Genomic DNA, 18,470 nt, shown 5'->3' on the forward strand with positions numbered 1-18,470 from the left:
GAATCATCCTTGCGTACTAAAGTTTGTTTTGGAGTTCCGCAAGGTTCTGTGCTCGGACCAATCCTATTTACTCTATATATGCTTCCTTTAGGTAACATCATTAGAAATCACTCTATAAATTTCCATTGTTATGCGGATGATACACAGTTGTATTTATCAATGAAGCCAGAATTACTATGACTTCTTCCAAAAACTTTTTTCTGACATACTATACTATGGCTTTTTATGACATACTATAGTATGACTTTTTGCAGCATACTACACACATACTGTACCATGAAATTTTTTTGGCATACAGTACTATGAAATTTATATGGCAAAGTATTCTATGACTTTTACAGCTAAGCCTTGGAACTGTTTTTAAAGATTTACTGCTCCAGCAGAAACCAGTGGGTGACTGGGTGCCTCAGACACGGTAGGGGAGTATGCTAAGAGATGCACTAATGCATTGTTGGCTTTCGTTATTTCATTTGTTAAGAGAATATATAACAATGTCAGCCATGTCCTGTTTTGCTTGGCAACTTTGGTGGTCATCATAATGACAGAAGCCAATGAATGGATGTCACACTGGCTATCAATATGCCCTCTAGCCAAGTGTATACCATGCAGTACTATTCCATGCTGTCATTGGCTGGTTTGGTCAGTTTTGCTCTGAATGATGCTGATGTGTCGATGTGATATGAGTTGCAGGGTTGTTGACTGACCGTAGGCCGTGTGCTCTGAGCTCCCTGCTGTTCCGCAACCTCTCCAGGTCCTCCACGTCTCGGAACAGGAAAAAGACATCCTTACATTCCGGATGGGTCTCAAACAACCTGTTACCAAGATAACAACAGTGCATGTAGCCGTCTGTGAACCTCTGAGAAACCAGTATGTAAACCAAAACAAATCTCCTCCTGAGTAAACCAGCTAACCACATATAACCCAAACCGTGACACAGCTGTAACCCTGTGTTCACAGGGCTGAGCATGTAAATTTCAGCTTATCAACACTGCGATTGGCTTTTCTGTCATCCTTCAGCCATTCTCTCACTTTGAATAGATATCTGATTGTGCCTTTCTGTTCCTACTCTGCTTCTTCTCATCATCACAGCCCTCTGCATTGGTTTTTACACCCAGCAGGTACAATCACTAACAGGCCAGGGTGGATCTGTAATTTTGTTAGCTGGCGCTGGCTAACTCTGCCCTGTTGGAGTCAAGACAGAGTCCCACTTAAATGGAGCCACTGATCCTGATAGAGTTTTGTTTTTCTCATTTAACCTCAGTCAATTTCCTTAACAAGAGGGTTTACTCATGTTGCCGTCCAATCAGAGAGCCTTCAAGTCTCCAGCTGAGGTACCTGTGATTAGTCATGCTGCCAGAATACTCATTCGCCTCGTCTGGATGTGAGTTGCATTGTGCTCACAGTGAGATGCAAAGCTTGCAGCATCTCTGCTTTTTCAGTGGGAAGGAAAATGAGATGGAAAAAAAGACAACAATGGCAGGTAGCATTCGCATGCAGCTTTATTATTCAAACTAGATTCAAACAGGGACTTTAGCTGTAGGTGGAAATCCAGCAGAAACAACCTGAACATCTGTGGTGCTGAGCTGCAACACTGATCTAAGCATTAATAATAAATTATAATTTAAAACACTTCTGGGTGTGGCAGGTCAAACTGAAACATAATGTATTTTCTGTTTATTGTCTTCTTCCCATACACTGCTGGTGAGAGGAAATTTGTGCTTCTAAACCTGAAATACTGAACAGATTCCTCATGAATAAATGCATTAGATGTCTAAAACGTGTGCCCCCCTTGATAGATACAGTAGATTGATGAATAGAGGTGATGGGAGAGGTGTTAGAGAAGTGATGGTCTGTTTAATGGCTGCTGCGGAAAACATGAGTAGCTCTGCGCCCTTTTACAAGCAGATAATAATAAAGAGAGGTCTATTGAAACGCAATATATTGACAAGACAAAATATGAGTTAGTTTTTATTTTATTTTATGAGTGAGTGTTTCTGAATACCCTGACAAAGAAATGCATGTTTTCATATGTCTGTTATACAGTACTGCCTGCTTTATATTTGTGCAACCCCATAGTTTGGCTCATAGGATTTAGCGTCGTCCTTTGGCAGAAATATGTTTTCATTAGTTTATAATCACCTGAAAATAAGAATTGTTGTGTTTTTGTTACCTTAGAATCAGCTGTTTATACCATAAAACTCCAATTAGTAGCCCCAGGCTATTATTTGCTTAAATCACTGAAGTCAACAGGCTTATATCTGGGACAGGCATCTATATGGGAGAGGCCTTTAATTCCTTATACGCACAACTGTTGCTCAGCAGCGATGCAAAGTAAAGCAAAGTATGAATATTACTTTTTTTGTGATCAACTGTTTATTGTTTGTATTATAGGCGGGAAATGCAGTGTTGCAATCACAGATGTGGTACAATACAAGAAAATTTCTGACATGTCTCTGCCCTCCTCATTTCCCTTGTTTCCTTGATCCCCTCCACCCCGACCGCCTAAACCCTGACAAGGAAAGACCATCGTACCGGAGCTGCAAATACTAGTCCCTTAGTTAAGTAAGGCAGATATTGACTAACAATTATAACTGTCATTGTAATTATTATCCCCATCATTACTATTAATTGCAGCCCTACAAGACAATGTATATGGACCAAAAACATGCAGACAAAGGGAGAAAAAAATAAATAAAAAATAAAATAAAAGCAATATTAATTATGAATAAAATATAATGATAAAAATAACACTTCCTGTGGTTTTATTTAAGTCATTCCAACCACACCCGTTTTCGTCAGGAATCCAATGACCATTATAGTATGAATATTACTTGTATGAAAATTAGGCGTCGAATAACATATCAACTCCAAATCATTCATTTAACCTAGCTCCCGCAGACAAGGCATCAGAGGGAGAGTATTATGACACTATACATACCGACACAACACCACTTTATCTTGTTAAAACAACTTGGATTGATTTCTATGAAAAAACCTTTTTCATTCTTTTGATCTGAGGACCCTTACGGACAAAATGAATATGAATAACTTACTAATTAAGGAATGGACACATATTCTGACTTAATGACAGCTTCAAAAGAAGAGAGTCACTGTTTTTTAACCCCACCATGCCAGTAAATCCTAATGAATTACAGTCTTCTCTGGTGCTCATGGTTTCAGTAAAATGAACTGAACGATTGACTTGTGGAGAATCTAACTGTGCTAATGAGTGTAGCACCTCCATATTGACAGACAATCTAAACATTTATATTTGTATGCACGTTCTAAACAGCTAAATAACGCAGAGTTACCAACAACCTGTTTTATATATCCGAAGAACTTCTATAAAAAGAACTGCTTGGCAACCAGACCAGGCCTCTAATTGAGACAGGCCTTTATTTGTCAACACATGTAGCCACACCAGGCTAGTAAAAGGGACTAGGTGTTTAATTGGGACTAGGCATTTAATTGAAGTTTTACAGTATCTACATACAGAGCAGGTCCTCTTCCATGGAGTCTGCCATGTTGTTTCTAAAGTAGCCCAGAGGGGACATTAGCCATTTGAGTTGCACAACCACAGATGCTGCGCTAGATGCCACTAAATCCCACACACTAGACCTTTAAATTATGGTTTATATGTTAAGACTGGATGTGCTGAAGTACAGTTTCATTAAATAAGAACTATTTAGGCTCTATTTATTTCTAAATATTCTGAATTTATGCTTGATTAAATAACAGAAATTCAACATGTAACACCACAGTGTTTGCACTCCAGTGTAAGTGGCTGTGTGCTTTGCTCTCTCCCACTTCATACCTCCTGCTCACCAGCTTTATTGATTAGAGAAAAGGGGAAATTGGCTGCTCTTAATTTGTCCATCACTGTCAGCACATCCTTTGGAAAGCTGGTGACTTGTGTGGTCTCTTGTGGCATACATGCAAGTATGCAGTGCATATGCAGACAATGTATAGGACCATACAGTGCAACTCAAGTGGAATTTTAATTGCCGCCGTTCAGAGGCTGTATTCATAACTATTTTGGCACTTATGAATAGAGTCCATTTAAGTCTTCAGTGTGTCTTCATTTGTATAAACTGGAAAGCGGAGCAGTCCTTTGCTAAAGAATAAGGTCTGTTAAATCAAGTGCAAGAACATACGATTTATATTTGCTGTGTTACTGTAACTATAACTGTTCGGTCATGAGACAAGCCCTAACAGCCAGGGGGTGGGGGTTCTTGGGGGGGACCCTGACCCATATGAGGCCCGTGAATTCCCAGGCTAACACCCTCATCTCTTCAACTGTTGAGGTCACCCAGGGGACACATGGCACTAATTGGGCTTGTAGCCATGTACCCGGTGGTCTCTTTACTGTAGATGCTGCAACCTGAAGGTCCGCCACTTCTTATCAGCATATTCTCTCACTGCTTTCATTTCCCCGCCAAAGGCTAGAAATGTTTCCCCGGATGTTGGTCATCATGCTAATTGATAAAATGCATTTTCTTGATGGCTCATGTCTTTAATTGTATACCACTGTGGCAAGCCTATGGCTGTGTGTGTTTATTACGTAATGTTAAGATGTGATAAGAAGTGATAAGAGGGGAGGAGGGGTGTGTTGCTCTGAGCTGTAGATGAAGAGCTGAGGAGTCAGAGGGCAGAGGGGAGGGATGCTGGATGTTCACTTTGTGGCTTGTATGAAAAGGTCAGGCTCCGTGGCATCTTTCTTTGTCTCCTGGGCCAGCATGTCACTAAACTGTCTGATGAGGTTAAAATGAAAAGTTGCTCCTTTGTTTTGTCTTATGATCAGAAGTATGAGCCATCTAAACAAACATGATATGGAAAATGCAACTGGAAAATGAGTTTGGCTGCAAAATCAACAATATTAAGTCTTTTTTTTTTTTTTTTTTAGCAAATTATTATACCCACAGCACCCTGGCTTAAATTCACAATATAATAAAATGACCGCAGGGAATCAGAGGCTATAAAGGCTACCCTTTTCTATAGGTTTACATCATCTGCCACCCCTCTAATCAGCCAACTAGATTAATAATCTCCATAATTTTGAGGTATCAGACATGGAAAAGTATTATAAATTCTTACCTGACAAACATAATAATCCCAACTTTGGCTATATCGTCCCGGATAACTTTCCATGACTCCTTGATCATCTGAACCTGATCCTCGCTGGGATACAAAGCAGCTGCACCATCCTCTGTAGTCTTCCCTCCAAACTCTGCTTTTGCTGCCAGACCTGATATTGCGCAGCCCATTCTTCATTAATAAAAAAAACAGGACGGTTATGTTTTTGTGCTAAACCAGGAAGAAGAAAAAAGGATTAATAGTTTTTGTGCCAGAAGAGGTGTGATGTTGCTGGCATCTGGTTTTAGAGCGCGACTCTAACTGCGTCTTGAACTACACGCCTCTGGTCGGTGTCACGGATTTGTGTCAAGTCTGTAAACACACAGACAGGATGAGTTATGCTCAGCGGTTCAAAATAAAACATCTTGTTATGAGCACATATAAAAAGGAGTGCTGAGCAGTAATTAGGCTTTTATTTTGAAGGATAAACCCGCTGACTTCCTGTGCAAGTCTGTATAAAATGGTTAACTTGACGCAGCTGTTGGCTGCAGAGATGATTCAGTTGAGGGAAACAGCGCGCTGGCTCCGTATAGGCGCTCAGTAACCAGAGGCACCGAGGCTGAGCGGTGCAATCATTTACAATATGACAACATACACAAATTAATAAAGACATACACACATGTGCCCACCTTATAACACTGTCACTAGCTGTTATAGCTGACTCTGGTAGCAAATATAGACTTATACAAATCAAATATCTCCCTATTTTACCAGGGGCACTCCCAGAATTTTTTGATAGGGGTGGCCAGATAGGGCCACTGAAAATATTGGGTTGAAACACCAAAACCAAAAATCATCATTTGTTTTTGCTGTTGTGGTAAACGGCACAGTGGCATGGTAGTTAGCATTGTCACTTTACAGCGAAAAGCGTTCCTGGTTCGACCCCAGGGTGGGGGAGCACTTCTCTATGGAGTTTGCAGAGACTAAAACAAAGTTATTAACCAAGTAAGGAAATATTTCATGTACTACGTTATATGGGCTATAAAATCAGATTTATAAGCATCAAGCAGATAAAGCAAAGTATGTATTTTGAGAGCCAAAGGTATCCTGACCCCAAACAGAATGTTTAAGGTATTTATATCTCTATTCTATTAATTAGATTAATCTTATCGTTGGTCTTAAATGCACTGATACCTTAATGCCATTTTTACAATGTGTCTCCTGAGTTCTTCTCGATCCTCATTTCAGAATACAGAATCCTGTCAATGAGACACATTCCTTCCAAATCTTATGCATACAACACGGTAATAAAACAGTCTTGGCTCTTCTTTGCATCATCTGAGACAGAGCGACCGTCTCAGTCTAAATCTGGAAACAGCCTTCGTTCCGTCTAACCAGTGGATGATGGAAGTTATAGATATAATGAGATGTGATGTACTGTATTTGAGATGCATGACAGTGTGAGGACACTTACCATTTCTGTTTTTATTGAAAATACGGGAAGCTTCAAGTATGAAACAATATATTTTCTGCAATGGAAAAGTAAAAAGGGTGGCTACGGGTCAGTATTTACATGAGGCCGATCTCTCCCAAATATACAGTTTCATAAATAATATTTAAGAAAATATACAACTTGTCGATAACAATAAAGCTCCAGTGATACAGTATGTGAAAACAGGTTTAGAAGCAGCTGCAGTAAACATGGAAGCAAATTACTGCTGTGACCACATGCATTAAAAGTCAACAAATGTTAACAGGAAACCCTCTTTGGTGTAGGGGCAGAGACTCTGCTGACAGCACAGCTCTCTCCTCAATAGCTTCTTTTTGCTTTCCCCTGAAACTCCAGCTGACAGTTTACGTGGTTAAATGGTAAAAGTGCTATAGTGGTTATAGCAAGACTCACCAACAGTGGGAGGGAACCAAACAGATGCATATGATGATAAAGTAGAACCTAATCTTCAATTGATACGAGGAACTATATACACCTTTTTACATACACTTGTATTGTATAGTGCAGACAAATACCCAAGGTACAAATATTGCAAGACATCTTTTTAAAGACAAATTGCATTCCCCTCGTGGAACTCACCAATGATCAATAATACCCCTTTATGTTTCACTGGTGCCAAAATCATCACCGTGTCCCCTGTGCTGAAAACAACTTGCAGACAACGAGTTTTATTCTTTTGGGGGAAAACAGGAAAAGAGGCGTCAGGTAACTGGCAGATTAAGTTTCCACATGATGGTCCCTGATTATAAAAATGTACATAATTCACATGTTCATGAGCTTGTGGTTAAACTCTGGAACTTCTCCCGTAAGCTTCTCACTAGATTACTCTCTGTTATTTTCCCTGAAACCAGGGCAGCAGGCTTCGTGGCACAGCCCGGGCCCTCCTGGTGAACGCTGTCCCCGTCTTTGTCCGTTATCAGAGACACCTGACTGGCTGTGTATGAGGTCCTCACAGGCTCCTGAAGGTTCTGTACTTCATGGAGGGGAAGCATATGGTCCAAAGAGCTCCACCTGCACAGCAGGGGCTGAAGCTGAGGCTGGGGCCAGTCCTCTCCTGCAGGACACCTTTCCTTGTGCGCAGTTTCAGTGTGTGTCCTCGGACAGTCTGTGAGAGCTTTGTGAAGGTCAGAGGAGCTTTTGTACTTGTGTGAGCAACCATTGCATCTGTTCGTAGAGCACTCCAGCATCCCGTTTGGGACCGTGGAGCTACGGGTTAGTTTTGAAGAGTGGGGGGTGTCTGTGTATTTAGTGCGCAGCTCCTGCACATCAGGCCAGTGGAAGGTCTCAGTCTCTGATGGTGGGCTTTGCGGGCAGGTAATCGTGCTCTGGGAGCTGGCTCCAGAGCTGGGCGTCTGAGCTGGGCTTGGAGAACTCTCTTCGCAGATGACCTCCTGATCACAAGTGCTCGATGGCAACCTCAGGTTGGGTTTACCTGCACACATACACAAAAAACAGACAAAATATGGTGGTCAGGTTTCTCCATACATGAGCTTAAGAGGTAGGTTACTGCAAAAGAAAGCAACATGGCAGTCGTTTGCATCCTATTTACCCTTTTTCTTCAATGGCATCTTCTCCTCATGGACAGCAGGCATATTCTTGAAGCCCTGTTGATTGGCTCTGTCTCTGTTCCTCTGCCAGACTATTGGTCTGTTATTTTTGATGCGCTGACTGTACTGACGTGCCAGCTGGAACACCTTATTTTTCATCTTTCCCATGTCTTGTAGGATCTGGTCCTCGTCCATACTTGTTCTGAAGTTAATAATCTTGGGTAGTTGGCCTTGGTTGACGTGGCTCTTGTCTTGAGATGAAGAGTCTTGACAGGATCCCCCCTCCACTGCTGGAAGGGTTGGGGTGGGAGATGAGATAGAGGAGCCATCTGAGGCCGTGCTTATTTCAGACTCTTCAGAAACAGGATGTGGTTGCTTACTGGTTTTCACACCTGATGTGTCTGAGCTTATATCCTGTGTTGCTTCTAATTTTGAGTCATTAAGAGTCTTTTCTGCAATCTGCTGAACTTCCTGGCTCTCCCCCTCCTCCTCCTCCTCCTCCTCCTCCATCTCCATGTCTTGCCAAACCTTTTGCATGTCTGATGAGGGTCTGAACTCTTCTTCTGTGGTCGATGCATCCGAGACACTCTGAGATCTAGCCTTGGCTTCCACTGGTCTCTGTGGTTCAGTCTTTTGATGAGTGTCAGTGTTTCGACTCTTTTCCAAACCAGGAAGGTCAAACACGGCCCAGGAAGTGGGGCGGTTCCGAGAGAGGCCTTTCCTGTGCACTGGGACAGCCGGCTCCGGGGGAGCACTGTTAAGCTGTCGGCTCAGGTGCCGGACCAGACCTGCTGGGATGTAGGAGAGACTCTCCCTGCGCTTGATGCTAAAGTTAGCATCTTGGTGCTCAGCATGCTCATAGTATCGTCTGATCTTGCGGATGAGGAGGCGATCTTGTTTAGAGAGAGTGGACATGCGTTCCCCTTCAATGAAGGCATTCAGTGCAGGATCAAGTGCAGGCGTTGACAGATTAGCTTCTGAGGTCACCTGTGGCTCTGGGGAAGAGCTGGCAAACATTTGGGTCTGTTGCTCTAAGTCCATGCAAGCTGAGGGGCTTTTAAAGACATCATTATCTATTGTAGGTGAGGGGCAAGCGAGGGACCCCAAGTCCTCTGAAACCAGGCTGCTCCGCCTGGACAGGTTGGTGATGAAGCGCTCGGCTATCACACTTGCCTGGTCCAACACGGAGGAAGGTAGAATGCTTTTATTGTCTGAAAGCACCTCCTCGTCCTCCTCTGAGAGCTCCCCGTTAGTTATTACACTCGTCTCCTCCACTTGGAGACCAGAGAAATCGCTTTCCCCTTCTTCTTCCTCTCCAGTTTCTCTTGAGGTATCCTGAGGTTCTGGGGTGTCGGCTACTTGTTGCAAAGGGGAGACAGGAGACTCGGAGCGTTGGGAGTCGTGCACCTCCAGCTCATTGCTCTTCTTTGCTTGAGGGACACAGTCAAGAGGGCGCAGCTCCTCCATAGTGACCTGAAACATGATAGGAGTGTTTGCAAAGTGGAGTCTAATGAGTTAAAACAGACATTATGATGGCAAGGTCCATTTCCCAATAACATAATGGACCTTCACAGTTAAATCAAAAGCATGCAGGATTTATGAAGCACGCCCACTTGAGCTTTATTACGGAAAACTATTTCTATGTACAACATGAAACTGTGGTGAAAACTAAGGAGACACTGTGATTGTTTTTGCAGCTTGGTTACGAATGACCCCGTGTTGGACCATTTCTGTTACCCGTAACAAGGTAAATGCTTCACACACACTGATGTCTGCAGGTCTCCCGGTGTTCATAGTGCTGATGTCACCCTAGTTGGCCATTAATCTAAATTTGTTTCCAAGTGTTGCCTGCCTCTTTTTGGAGTGCCTGCAATTTGCAAAAAGTGCAGCCTGAAGCTGTGTGCTGGAGATAAGGTTAGGAAAAGGTAACATGCCACACTCTGCTCAGATGCAGGAGCTGTTTCACAAAGTTGCCACGAGAATCAGGTAAAAAGTGCTCCAAAATGAAATGTCACCTTTCTCTATGGGAGTGCTGACGACTGAACAGCATTGTGTGTGTGTATGTATGTGTGTGGCATTCTAATTTCCAGGACAACAAATAAACCTCAGGCACTAATACAGCTCCAGGCGTGATTCAAATAGGCCTTAGAGAAAAGCTGTGCTAATGGTAAAGGGCACTTATTAGGTAGGAAACTTATTGAAATGGCTAATGCAGTACTGCAGCATTGAATCATCTAGCTCTCATTCACACATAGACTATGTAATGTGACAACAGCAAATAGACTAAAAGTGTGTCATTCAAAATATACAATGGTTAAAAAATAGGCTTAACAACAAACTAAACAATGCCAGGGGCATGGAGTATAGACAGGCATTCTTTAACGTAGCGAATAAATGTCACACGTGGCCTCAAAGGCATGGCAGAAAATGAATGGATGCATGTATAAATCTGTGTTTTGTTAAATACCTGTGTGGCGAGAGTTTCGTTCACGGCCATATCCTCATTTTTTTCGTCTAGCCTGTGAGCTTCCACCTCCTCTCTCAACGTAGTTTTCAGTTCAGCCGAATCTCTGATCTGATCATCCTGAAAGAGCAAAACAGGGCTTTAAACCGAGTTTATATTCTGATTCATCCTAGAGAGCACACTAAGAATCCGTTAAAGAGGATTGTGTTTTTGTGTTTTACAGGAATACCTCACCACCCAAGTGACCATTTGTACATCAATTACTCATTCTGAGTTATGCTGGATACATGAAATAAAAGTGTTGTTTTTCTCACATGCCCACGGTGAACGAAAAATCCAAACAACAACAACAAAAAAAACTCTTGATGAATTGAAGTCATAGTAACTTTGGTGTTTTAAATGATTAGTTAAGATTCACCAAAGTCACACAATCACACAAACAAACTACTGATTGAGGCAGTGGTAGACCAACAGCTCCCATGTTCAGTGAGGTAAAATCACTGTTTTTGTCAATGGAGTCTGTCTTTGAAGGGAGCAAAGATAAGTTTCACTTTAGTCCTGTATTTGGGAAATACTGAGCATATGACTGGATAAATGAGACTTGGATTATACTGCACAATGTTTTGATATAGTTTATCTGTTGTTAAACATGGACAACCTTTACTCCCATTCATCAATAATTTTCTCCATTTTTGGATTCTTCGTTTGCTGTGGAGGCATGTGGGAAAGAAGAAGGTTTTCTTCACAAATTTGATGTTACACAGGTGAGTAATTGAAACAAAAATGGTCATTTGGGGGGTGAAGGTCAGTTTTGAAAAATCCACTACAAATGGTAATAATAAAAGTCTTCAACTTCAAATGAGAAGTATTAATTCATATTCAGAAACAATACTGAAATAACAATTAACCTTAACAAAGACTTTGTATATTCAGAGAGGAAATATGATTATCAAAGAGAAATGCTTTTGCTATTATAATGATCATTTAATTAGATGGCAACATTAACCTTTGAAGTCAAACAACATTTAACAGGGTGCATTAAGCCACTGGTTATAATGCAAATGCAGGCATGGTTACAACAGCATAAGCTTCAACATCAATCATGCCCCCCCCCCAAAAAAACCCCCACACAATCATGAAACACGACACACTGCAGGTACATGGATGAGGAAAACATACAATCAGGAGACAGTGCATGCACATGGGGATGACCTCCCACTGTAAAGCAAAATCAATAAAAGCAAAGACATGCAGCATGTTTGACCTTAAAGTATCACCCTGATGTTTCAGAGCTCACAATTAGCAGTTAGCAGTTTGGGAGATCTTCAGTCCATGCACTTCAACACAATGATTCAACCTGAGACATTCAACGTGCACAGTGCAAATGGAAGCAGGTGTTAGCTGGTTTTGTTTATGAAGACAAAACAAAGAGGGAGAGGGGCGAGACCCAGCGTGGGAGAAAGTGGCGGAGAGTATTGGTAAGCCGGTGGAATGGAGCAGGAAATGGGAAACCCGTGGGTGGCAGAAACCCTCACCGTTGTGAAGTGAGTAGAAAGCAAAGCCCTGGCTCTATAGTGCCAGCAGGAGATGGCTGCCAGCACTGAGCTGGCAAAGTCGGCTACCTGGTCGTCTCCCATCAGTATATCTTCCTTGTAACTCTCCCCCTCCTCCTCCTCCTCTTGCTCCTTTGCCTCCTCTGCCTTCTCCAGCCCCCCCTGACTGGGTGAAGAGCCCAGTTTCAGGTCACTGTCAGTAGGACTTAGCTGCTCCAGAGAGTCCCTTCTGGGAATCAGATCCTCCGCACACGGCCTCTCAGCCTGAGGCTCGCCTAGACTGGAGGCCAGCGTACTGACACTAGTGGCTGGCTGAAGGGAGCACCTCTCCCCCAGCAGTGCACCCTCACTGTCTGCATGCTGTAGCGTGAAGTCATAGACATGTGGTTTGTTATTGCAAGGCCAGTGCTAGAGCCATGATGTGATTGCAAGGCTGTAAATGGGATGGATCATAAAGCTGCTTTGGCTTGTGGTGAGATATGATTTTTGTATTCCAGGGCAAAGTCAGAGTATGTTCTGTGGAGATAAGGTTTCGTTTTGCATTAAGTCCATTTGCAATTAGTATAAAAAGTTTGAACTGCTGAGTCAAAACCATATCTCACCGAAGCACGTTGACCTACAAAACTACTTTCCTACAAAAGAATGAAAAAGCTTATCAAGGTTTATTAAAGACTACATTTATATTTCAGCACTTACCTTCAATACAGCTGCACAGAGGCCAAAGATAAAGAAAAAGAAGGAGGAGAGATAAACACAAGAGAATGTCAATAACTCTGAAAAAGAGCATCTATTCAAGTCAAATATTACATGACAAAACAACCTGGGTGCCACATGCATCTTGTACAATCATGGTCAGGACACAATCTCATCCTCCACGAGCAAAGACTGAGTGAGGCAGTAGCTAGTCTGGCCCAGACTTAAGGGAGGCCTTGTGATTAGATAAATACCAATTAGAAACATCTTCCTCTCAGAGGCTCAAACTGGACATGATGCAATTAGCCAGGATGTGATGACCCACTCCCTCACTCAGATGGGAAGGTTGACATGAAAATTGCTTCTTCATTACATTGGCTTGAAAAATTGATGCGGACTAGGAGCAAAGGAGAACTGAGGACAAGAATACAGAGGTTTTCTCTTTCATAATGGCCAATTACAGTAGAATAGATGAGAGCAGCGAGATGGGATCTGAAGGGAAGGCCGAAATTTGACTATTGAAAAGAGCTTGTGTATGACAAAGCCTTACACCAATGTGGCATATAATTAACTTCATTATAGGTGAGGTCGGTGAAGTGGGAGTGGGAGTGAGTGTGTGTCTTTTGATCCATTTTCCAGGTGTCTTTGAGGGAGAACAAAGCAGAGGTGCAATGGGGATGTGGGCAGTAACCCAGGTAGGGGATGTGGGGCCACTGGGCAGCACCCAGAGTGTGAATCAAACAGACCCACTGTTAATAAATCTGCCCTTTTGGCTCCCAAAATCTTACTGAACATGTTTTAAACAAACCCCCCACAATGTACCAACCTCTTGTGCTCCTTATGATTTGTTTCGCAGGCTCTAAAAAGACAGAAAATTGAAAAAGATGACAGTGTAAGTGAGAATTACAAATATTAATATATAACAAATATGCACAAATAGATAGACGAAGTAGGGTTTTTTATTAACCTGATCTCCTTCTCCCATTTCGCCCTCCAAAATGGAAGTCGTCAGCCTGGCAGGACTCAGCTTTCTTCATCCTCTCGGGACTATAGTGGTACTTCCCTGGATCTGAGCAGCAGAGGGATACGTCACCTCATTCAGAGAAGCAATTACAAGAACAATTTTCTCCACATAGATTATCATCTACGCCTTCCTGGTAAATTCAACCGCATTCCTCATTTTCCACTGAAAATTAACCACCCTCCTCTTTTGTGAGCAGCATCTTTGGTCGCTATGGAAACAGTTAAATTAGTCTTAGCATAACAAAAGTGACTCTATTTGTTACACTTACAGTTGGAATTGTCCAGGAGGGCTTCTTTTGCCTTGAAAGAAAAAGACGGCGTGTTTAAATGCGAGGCGGTTGTTGAGAGAAGAATGAATGTCACAAGTGAGGGACGGTGTTGTTTACCTTCTGCGGGACAATGGTGTTGTGGTTCTCCAGGATGAGCCTCTTAATGTGATGGGCCCAGAGACGCTTCTCTTCAACTGACTTGGCCTAGAACAACAAGCACTTGTCATTTAGGAGAGAGTCATTGACGTTAATAAAGATACACCACACGCACACACACACACATCAGAGCAATACAGACAGTGTGAACCACTGGCTCTTAAGTATTGAGGAAAAAAGTTTTGTTAACACAGAAAAGAGATATTAGGAGATTCAGTTAACGAAATAACAATTCAAAAAGAACAACACGACCACAGCAGGAGGTTTGTGATACTGCTGCACAGTTGATTATATACAATATTATGTGTTCTGTAACTGTGTAGCAGAAGGAAAACGATTGACAGTGTTCACTGGTGTTACCTGCACTGTATGGGGCTGCTTGGGATGCTTGAAATGGATGACACTGAAGAGAAGGGGATCCTTGGCACTGTCAAGTAGCATTAGGGTGGAGCACTGCAACAATGAATAAAGTGATGGAGCTGAGGCTTAACCCAATTGAGTTGGTGACATTTGCTTTTTGTGTAATTTAACAGAAAATATGATCTTTCTGTTTTACGCCAGTATCATTCTCCTAACCTACATTTTTAAAACTGTTAAATCACAAATCAATGAATAAAAAAAAAAAATCAAAAAACGTACCGAAATGTGGATCTTGTAGACATAGTGTTCCCCTCTTTTCTTGGTTATGAGGAGCATCTTTTCAAAGAGGAAGAGCGTACGCGTGTTCTTCGCCCGCAGGACATGAAAGGTGCCCTCCAGGACCAGCTCTCCATACGTGGTCAGGTCAGAACCCTTCCAGTTGATCAGAAGAGATTGTATCTCCTGCAGATGCACATTAAAGCACAACCCCCCCACACACTCTCAGCTATGTGCCTTCAGCATGAAAGATAATAAATGCCAGCCGTGTGTCAGCTTTCATTTGTAACCCTTATAAAAGACTTATAGAAAGAAAAAAACAGGAAGGTGAACCAGCCACATAATCAATGATTTAAACCAAGGAAAAGATTTAAAAGCTGTAGCCCTCACTTAAACACTCAACTAAACTAAGAAGAGGGGTAAAGGTCAATACCAAATTGTGAGGGTTTGTGGATTTGCACTATCTGCTTGGAAACACTTGTAGATTTTGACCTTTTAAATACATCTTCATCAGGAGATGGAGGCAAATATGTGGAATAAAAGGATGAAAAAAAATATTTGGGCCCTCCACACCCCCCATAAGCAAAAAGAGGTAAGGCTTTGAGATTCTTTCCACATTCCACATCAACGGACAGCTGCAAACTTGTACCAGTCGTGTGGACGTGCAAGCAATTCCATTCATACTACAATTACGGGATGCGTTGGTCTGGGGTTTCATGCATGCGCATTTCCCGCAGTTCATTCAAGTTGGTGGCAATAATGCACCATAACTTTTCTTGTCAACCGCCATAAAAACCAAGAACACAAAGCTTGCGCATTAGGAAAGAAAATAATGACCACGTGTTTGTTGTTTTTGGCTGAACAGCAAGGAAAACGCAAAGATAGAAAATACAATGTGTGACTCCTTTAAAAGAACAACACCAGGGATGGTCAATGAGATGAAAATATTTTGTAACTGGAACATGCTCAGTTGACACGCTTGCTAAGCATACAGTCCCTGTGGTCACACATTTTGGGCTATGTGTGGACATCCATATAAAGGTCTGCGCAGACCCTCACGGACATAAGTGGATGCCTACACATAAAGTATGAATTGGCCTTTGCAGTAGCACTGGACAACATGAGAAAACCAGAAAGTCTATGAAGAGAGGAAGAAAAAAGGACAGGGTATGACAGCTGCTGATTTTGCAAATACACCTTGGCTGAGTACATTTTATGCTCTCTGTAAGCACTGTGTGACAATGAAATACATACAAAATTTCAAGAGGATGTTGGCATGCATGCATTGTAATTCCATCTGACCTGCACTCTGACAGCATGTTCGTGTTTCCTCTTCATATCGTTGATGTACCAGGCCACTCCAGTCATGGTGTCTATGGCCTCCTGGATGACCTCATAGCCCTCCTCATCCTGGTCAAAGTGCTTTGCAATTTCCTTTTAAAAGAGATCACGGACACATTACAACAGTTACTCTGACAGTAAGCTAGCCTTGTTGTGATTTTTCTGTTGTTTGCAGCCTTTCTTAAAAAACAACCAGATAAGAGAAAATCACTCTTTGGTTGAACTGCTCACCAGTCACAGGCAACTTGTGGCACAATAAAAAACTACAACAGTTGAAAACTACTCATTAATAGTTGATAAATAACAAAACCTTCAGGCTGACATTTTGAAAAAAAACTGTGTTGAAACAAAATGACCATTGAGGACACTGTACCTGAAGCAGCAGGTGATACTTCAGGATCCTCTGGACTGGTTTTAGCAGATATGAGCCCAAAGGTAGGGAGCGCTTCAGAGCAGCCTGTCGGTCCCTGAAGAACTTAGCCAAGGTTTTACTCCTCATGCAGTCGGTCAGTGCTGCCACCGAGCTGGAGGACAGCAGATCATTGTATTAACAGTAAAAGACAACACTACAGCAAAAGTCTGATCAAAAAGAAAATGTTCTAGCTACTTACTTAGGGTAGTTGGTGCAATACTGTGTGTATATTTCAAAGTATTCACTCTGGGGAGACAAAAGCCAGACAAACACATCACTGTTGTTTTTTTTCTTGGGTTTTATTACAGTAAATCAGCATGAGCAAGACGGTTCCTCTCACCTTATGTACAAAGCATCGAGCAATGGCTACAGGGTCGTTCTCGCACATGTCTAAGGACTGCAGCAGTTCACTGAAATGCAGAACACAACAGACAGAGAGTTAAGTGTTAATGCACTTGCTAACCTAATTTTATTGCCTGGGAAAGAATATAAAACGCAAGAGAACCGCAAAGGAAGGAACAACAATGACTGTCAAAGTAAATCCTTTTCTGTTAGATTTGACCTTTGTTATAAAAAATCTCCACTAGATGGCAGCATCCACCGATAAACATGAACCATGTTGCATGTTCAGACTGAGCGTGAGAGAACATGCATTTGATGTGGAATTCTCCATGCCCACAAAAACAAGCTTTATCCAGAGCTTGGGAAACCAAAACCTGAGAGCTTTGAGGTATTTTAATGCTTTACACAGTGTGACATCATCTCAAGAAAACGCGCATGACCGAGGGAGGATACATGAAGGGAGGGTCACTGTGGAAAAAAACAATTGCTCAAAAAAAACCCACCCAACCCAACATTATCAATCATCACAAGTACTATGCATGACATGAAAATATGAAAATCAAACACAATTCCTAACACAGCATTCCATAACTTAGATCAAAGATGATGTGGCTTTACTGAAACCGACAAGAAGCAAATGTGTCAACATGTTACAATGAGAAAATCGTTGCGTTGAGATTTGTTTCGGACACAGTATCAATATTTGGTCATACCGCATGATTGCTTTGTCAATATTTAAAGTTGGAGGATGGTTACTTGTTACAAAGAAATTAAAATTCCTGAGTAAAAGACAGGACGTTTGTCAGTTAATCAATTCATGCTCATGTCAAATGTGACTTAATGACACATAAAGCAAGGCAAAGCCAACCAAGGGTTTGAATTACAGCAAAGAAACCAACTGTTATCAAGACATCTACTGTACAAACTGTACTGTACAGTAAGTACAGTAAGTGGTTTGTCCTTGCCAATGTGTGATCCCTGGACGGTGAATAAACTGGAATTGGGATATTCATTTTATTTTTTTTACTTCCCCAAAGAGACACTGAAGGAAATAAAATCTCTGTTGCAACAAAAACTGGTTTCCCTTTGGCAGCCTCCTGCAAATTGGTACAACTCTGTTGCAATGTTAAGTAAACATGTAGCACCTGCTCACAGGCTGACACAAGCATTTCTGTACCTAAAAAATGCTGTGATAAAAGACAGTATCACCATCTTCTTTGCTAACCTAAAGGAAAACACAGCCTCGCAGTGCAATGTGATGAGACGAAAGGATTAATCTCTCAGTAAAGGTCAACACAAGGCTGTTGGGATCCAAAATTTGTCAGAATCTGTCCTGTACAGCTGGTTAGACTTTCATTAGAGAGTAATAAGAATCAAATCATCCCCATTTGTGGTTCAGGGCTGTACAATAGCCTTGGCATTACCGGGGAGGCTCCTCGCTGTGAGGGGAG

General features: G+C 42.0%; 2 protein-coding genes across 2 annotated transcripts in view; both read right to left on the minus strand.

Annotated features, from left to right (window-relative positions):
• The window catches only part of xgb (x globin), a 15,426-nt gene extending 9,031 nt beyond the window's left edge, over positions 1 to 6,395 (minus strand). The window contains exons 1-2 of the mRNA XM_050061250.1: positions 5,095 to 6,395; positions 705 to 812 (exon numbers count right to left, since the gene is read on the minus strand). Coding sequence (XP_049917207.1) covers positions 705 to 812; positions 5,095 to 5,264 — 278 coding nt within the window. The 5' untranslated portion in view covers positions 5,265 to 6,395. The remainder of the gene's footprint in view (positions 1 to 704; positions 813 to 5,094) is intronic.
• Positions 6,396 to 6,538: 143 nt separating this feature from the next.
• LOC126400507 (pleckstrin homology domain-containing family G member 3) overlaps positions 6,539 to 18,470 on the minus strand; it is a 40,550-nt gene continuing 28,618 nt past the window's right edge. The window contains exons 5-19 of the mRNA XM_050061249.1: positions 17,018 to 17,087; positions 16,877 to 16,923; positions 16,639 to 16,789; positions 16,227 to 16,358; positions 14,928 to 15,110; positions 14,649 to 14,741; positions 14,250 to 14,336; positions 14,133 to 14,163; positions 13,808 to 13,909; positions 13,667 to 13,699; positions 12,844 to 12,854; positions 12,130 to 12,507; positions 10,598 to 10,714; positions 8,133 to 9,603; positions 6,539 to 8,015 (exon numbers count right to left, since the gene is read on the minus strand). Coding sequence (XP_049917206.1) covers positions 7,354 to 8,015; positions 8,133 to 9,603; positions 10,598 to 10,714; positions 12,130 to 12,507; positions 12,844 to 12,854; positions 13,667 to 13,699; positions 13,808 to 13,909; positions 14,133 to 14,163; positions 14,250 to 14,336; positions 14,649 to 14,741; positions 14,928 to 15,110; positions 16,227 to 16,358; positions 16,639 to 16,789; positions 16,877 to 16,923; positions 17,018 to 17,087 — 3,568 coding nt within the window. The 3' untranslated portion in view covers positions 6,539 to 7,353. The remainder of the gene's footprint in view (positions 8,016 to 8,132; positions 9,604 to 10,597; positions 10,715 to 12,129; positions 12,508 to 12,843; positions 12,855 to 13,666; positions 13,700 to 13,807; positions 13,910 to 14,132; positions 14,164 to 14,249; positions 14,337 to 14,648; positions 14,742 to 14,927; positions 15,111 to 16,226; positions 16,359 to 16,638; positions 16,790 to 16,876; positions 16,924 to 17,017; positions 17,088 to 18,470) is intronic.

The sequence above is a fragment of the Epinephelus moara genome, chromosome 14 (assembly GCF_006386435.1).
Source record: "Epinephelus moara isolate mb chromosome 14, YSFRI_EMoa_1.0, whole genome shotgun sequence".
Taxonomy (NCBI): domain Eukaryota; kingdom Metazoa; phylum Chordata; class Actinopteri; order Perciformes; family Serranidae; genus Epinephelus; species Epinephelus moara.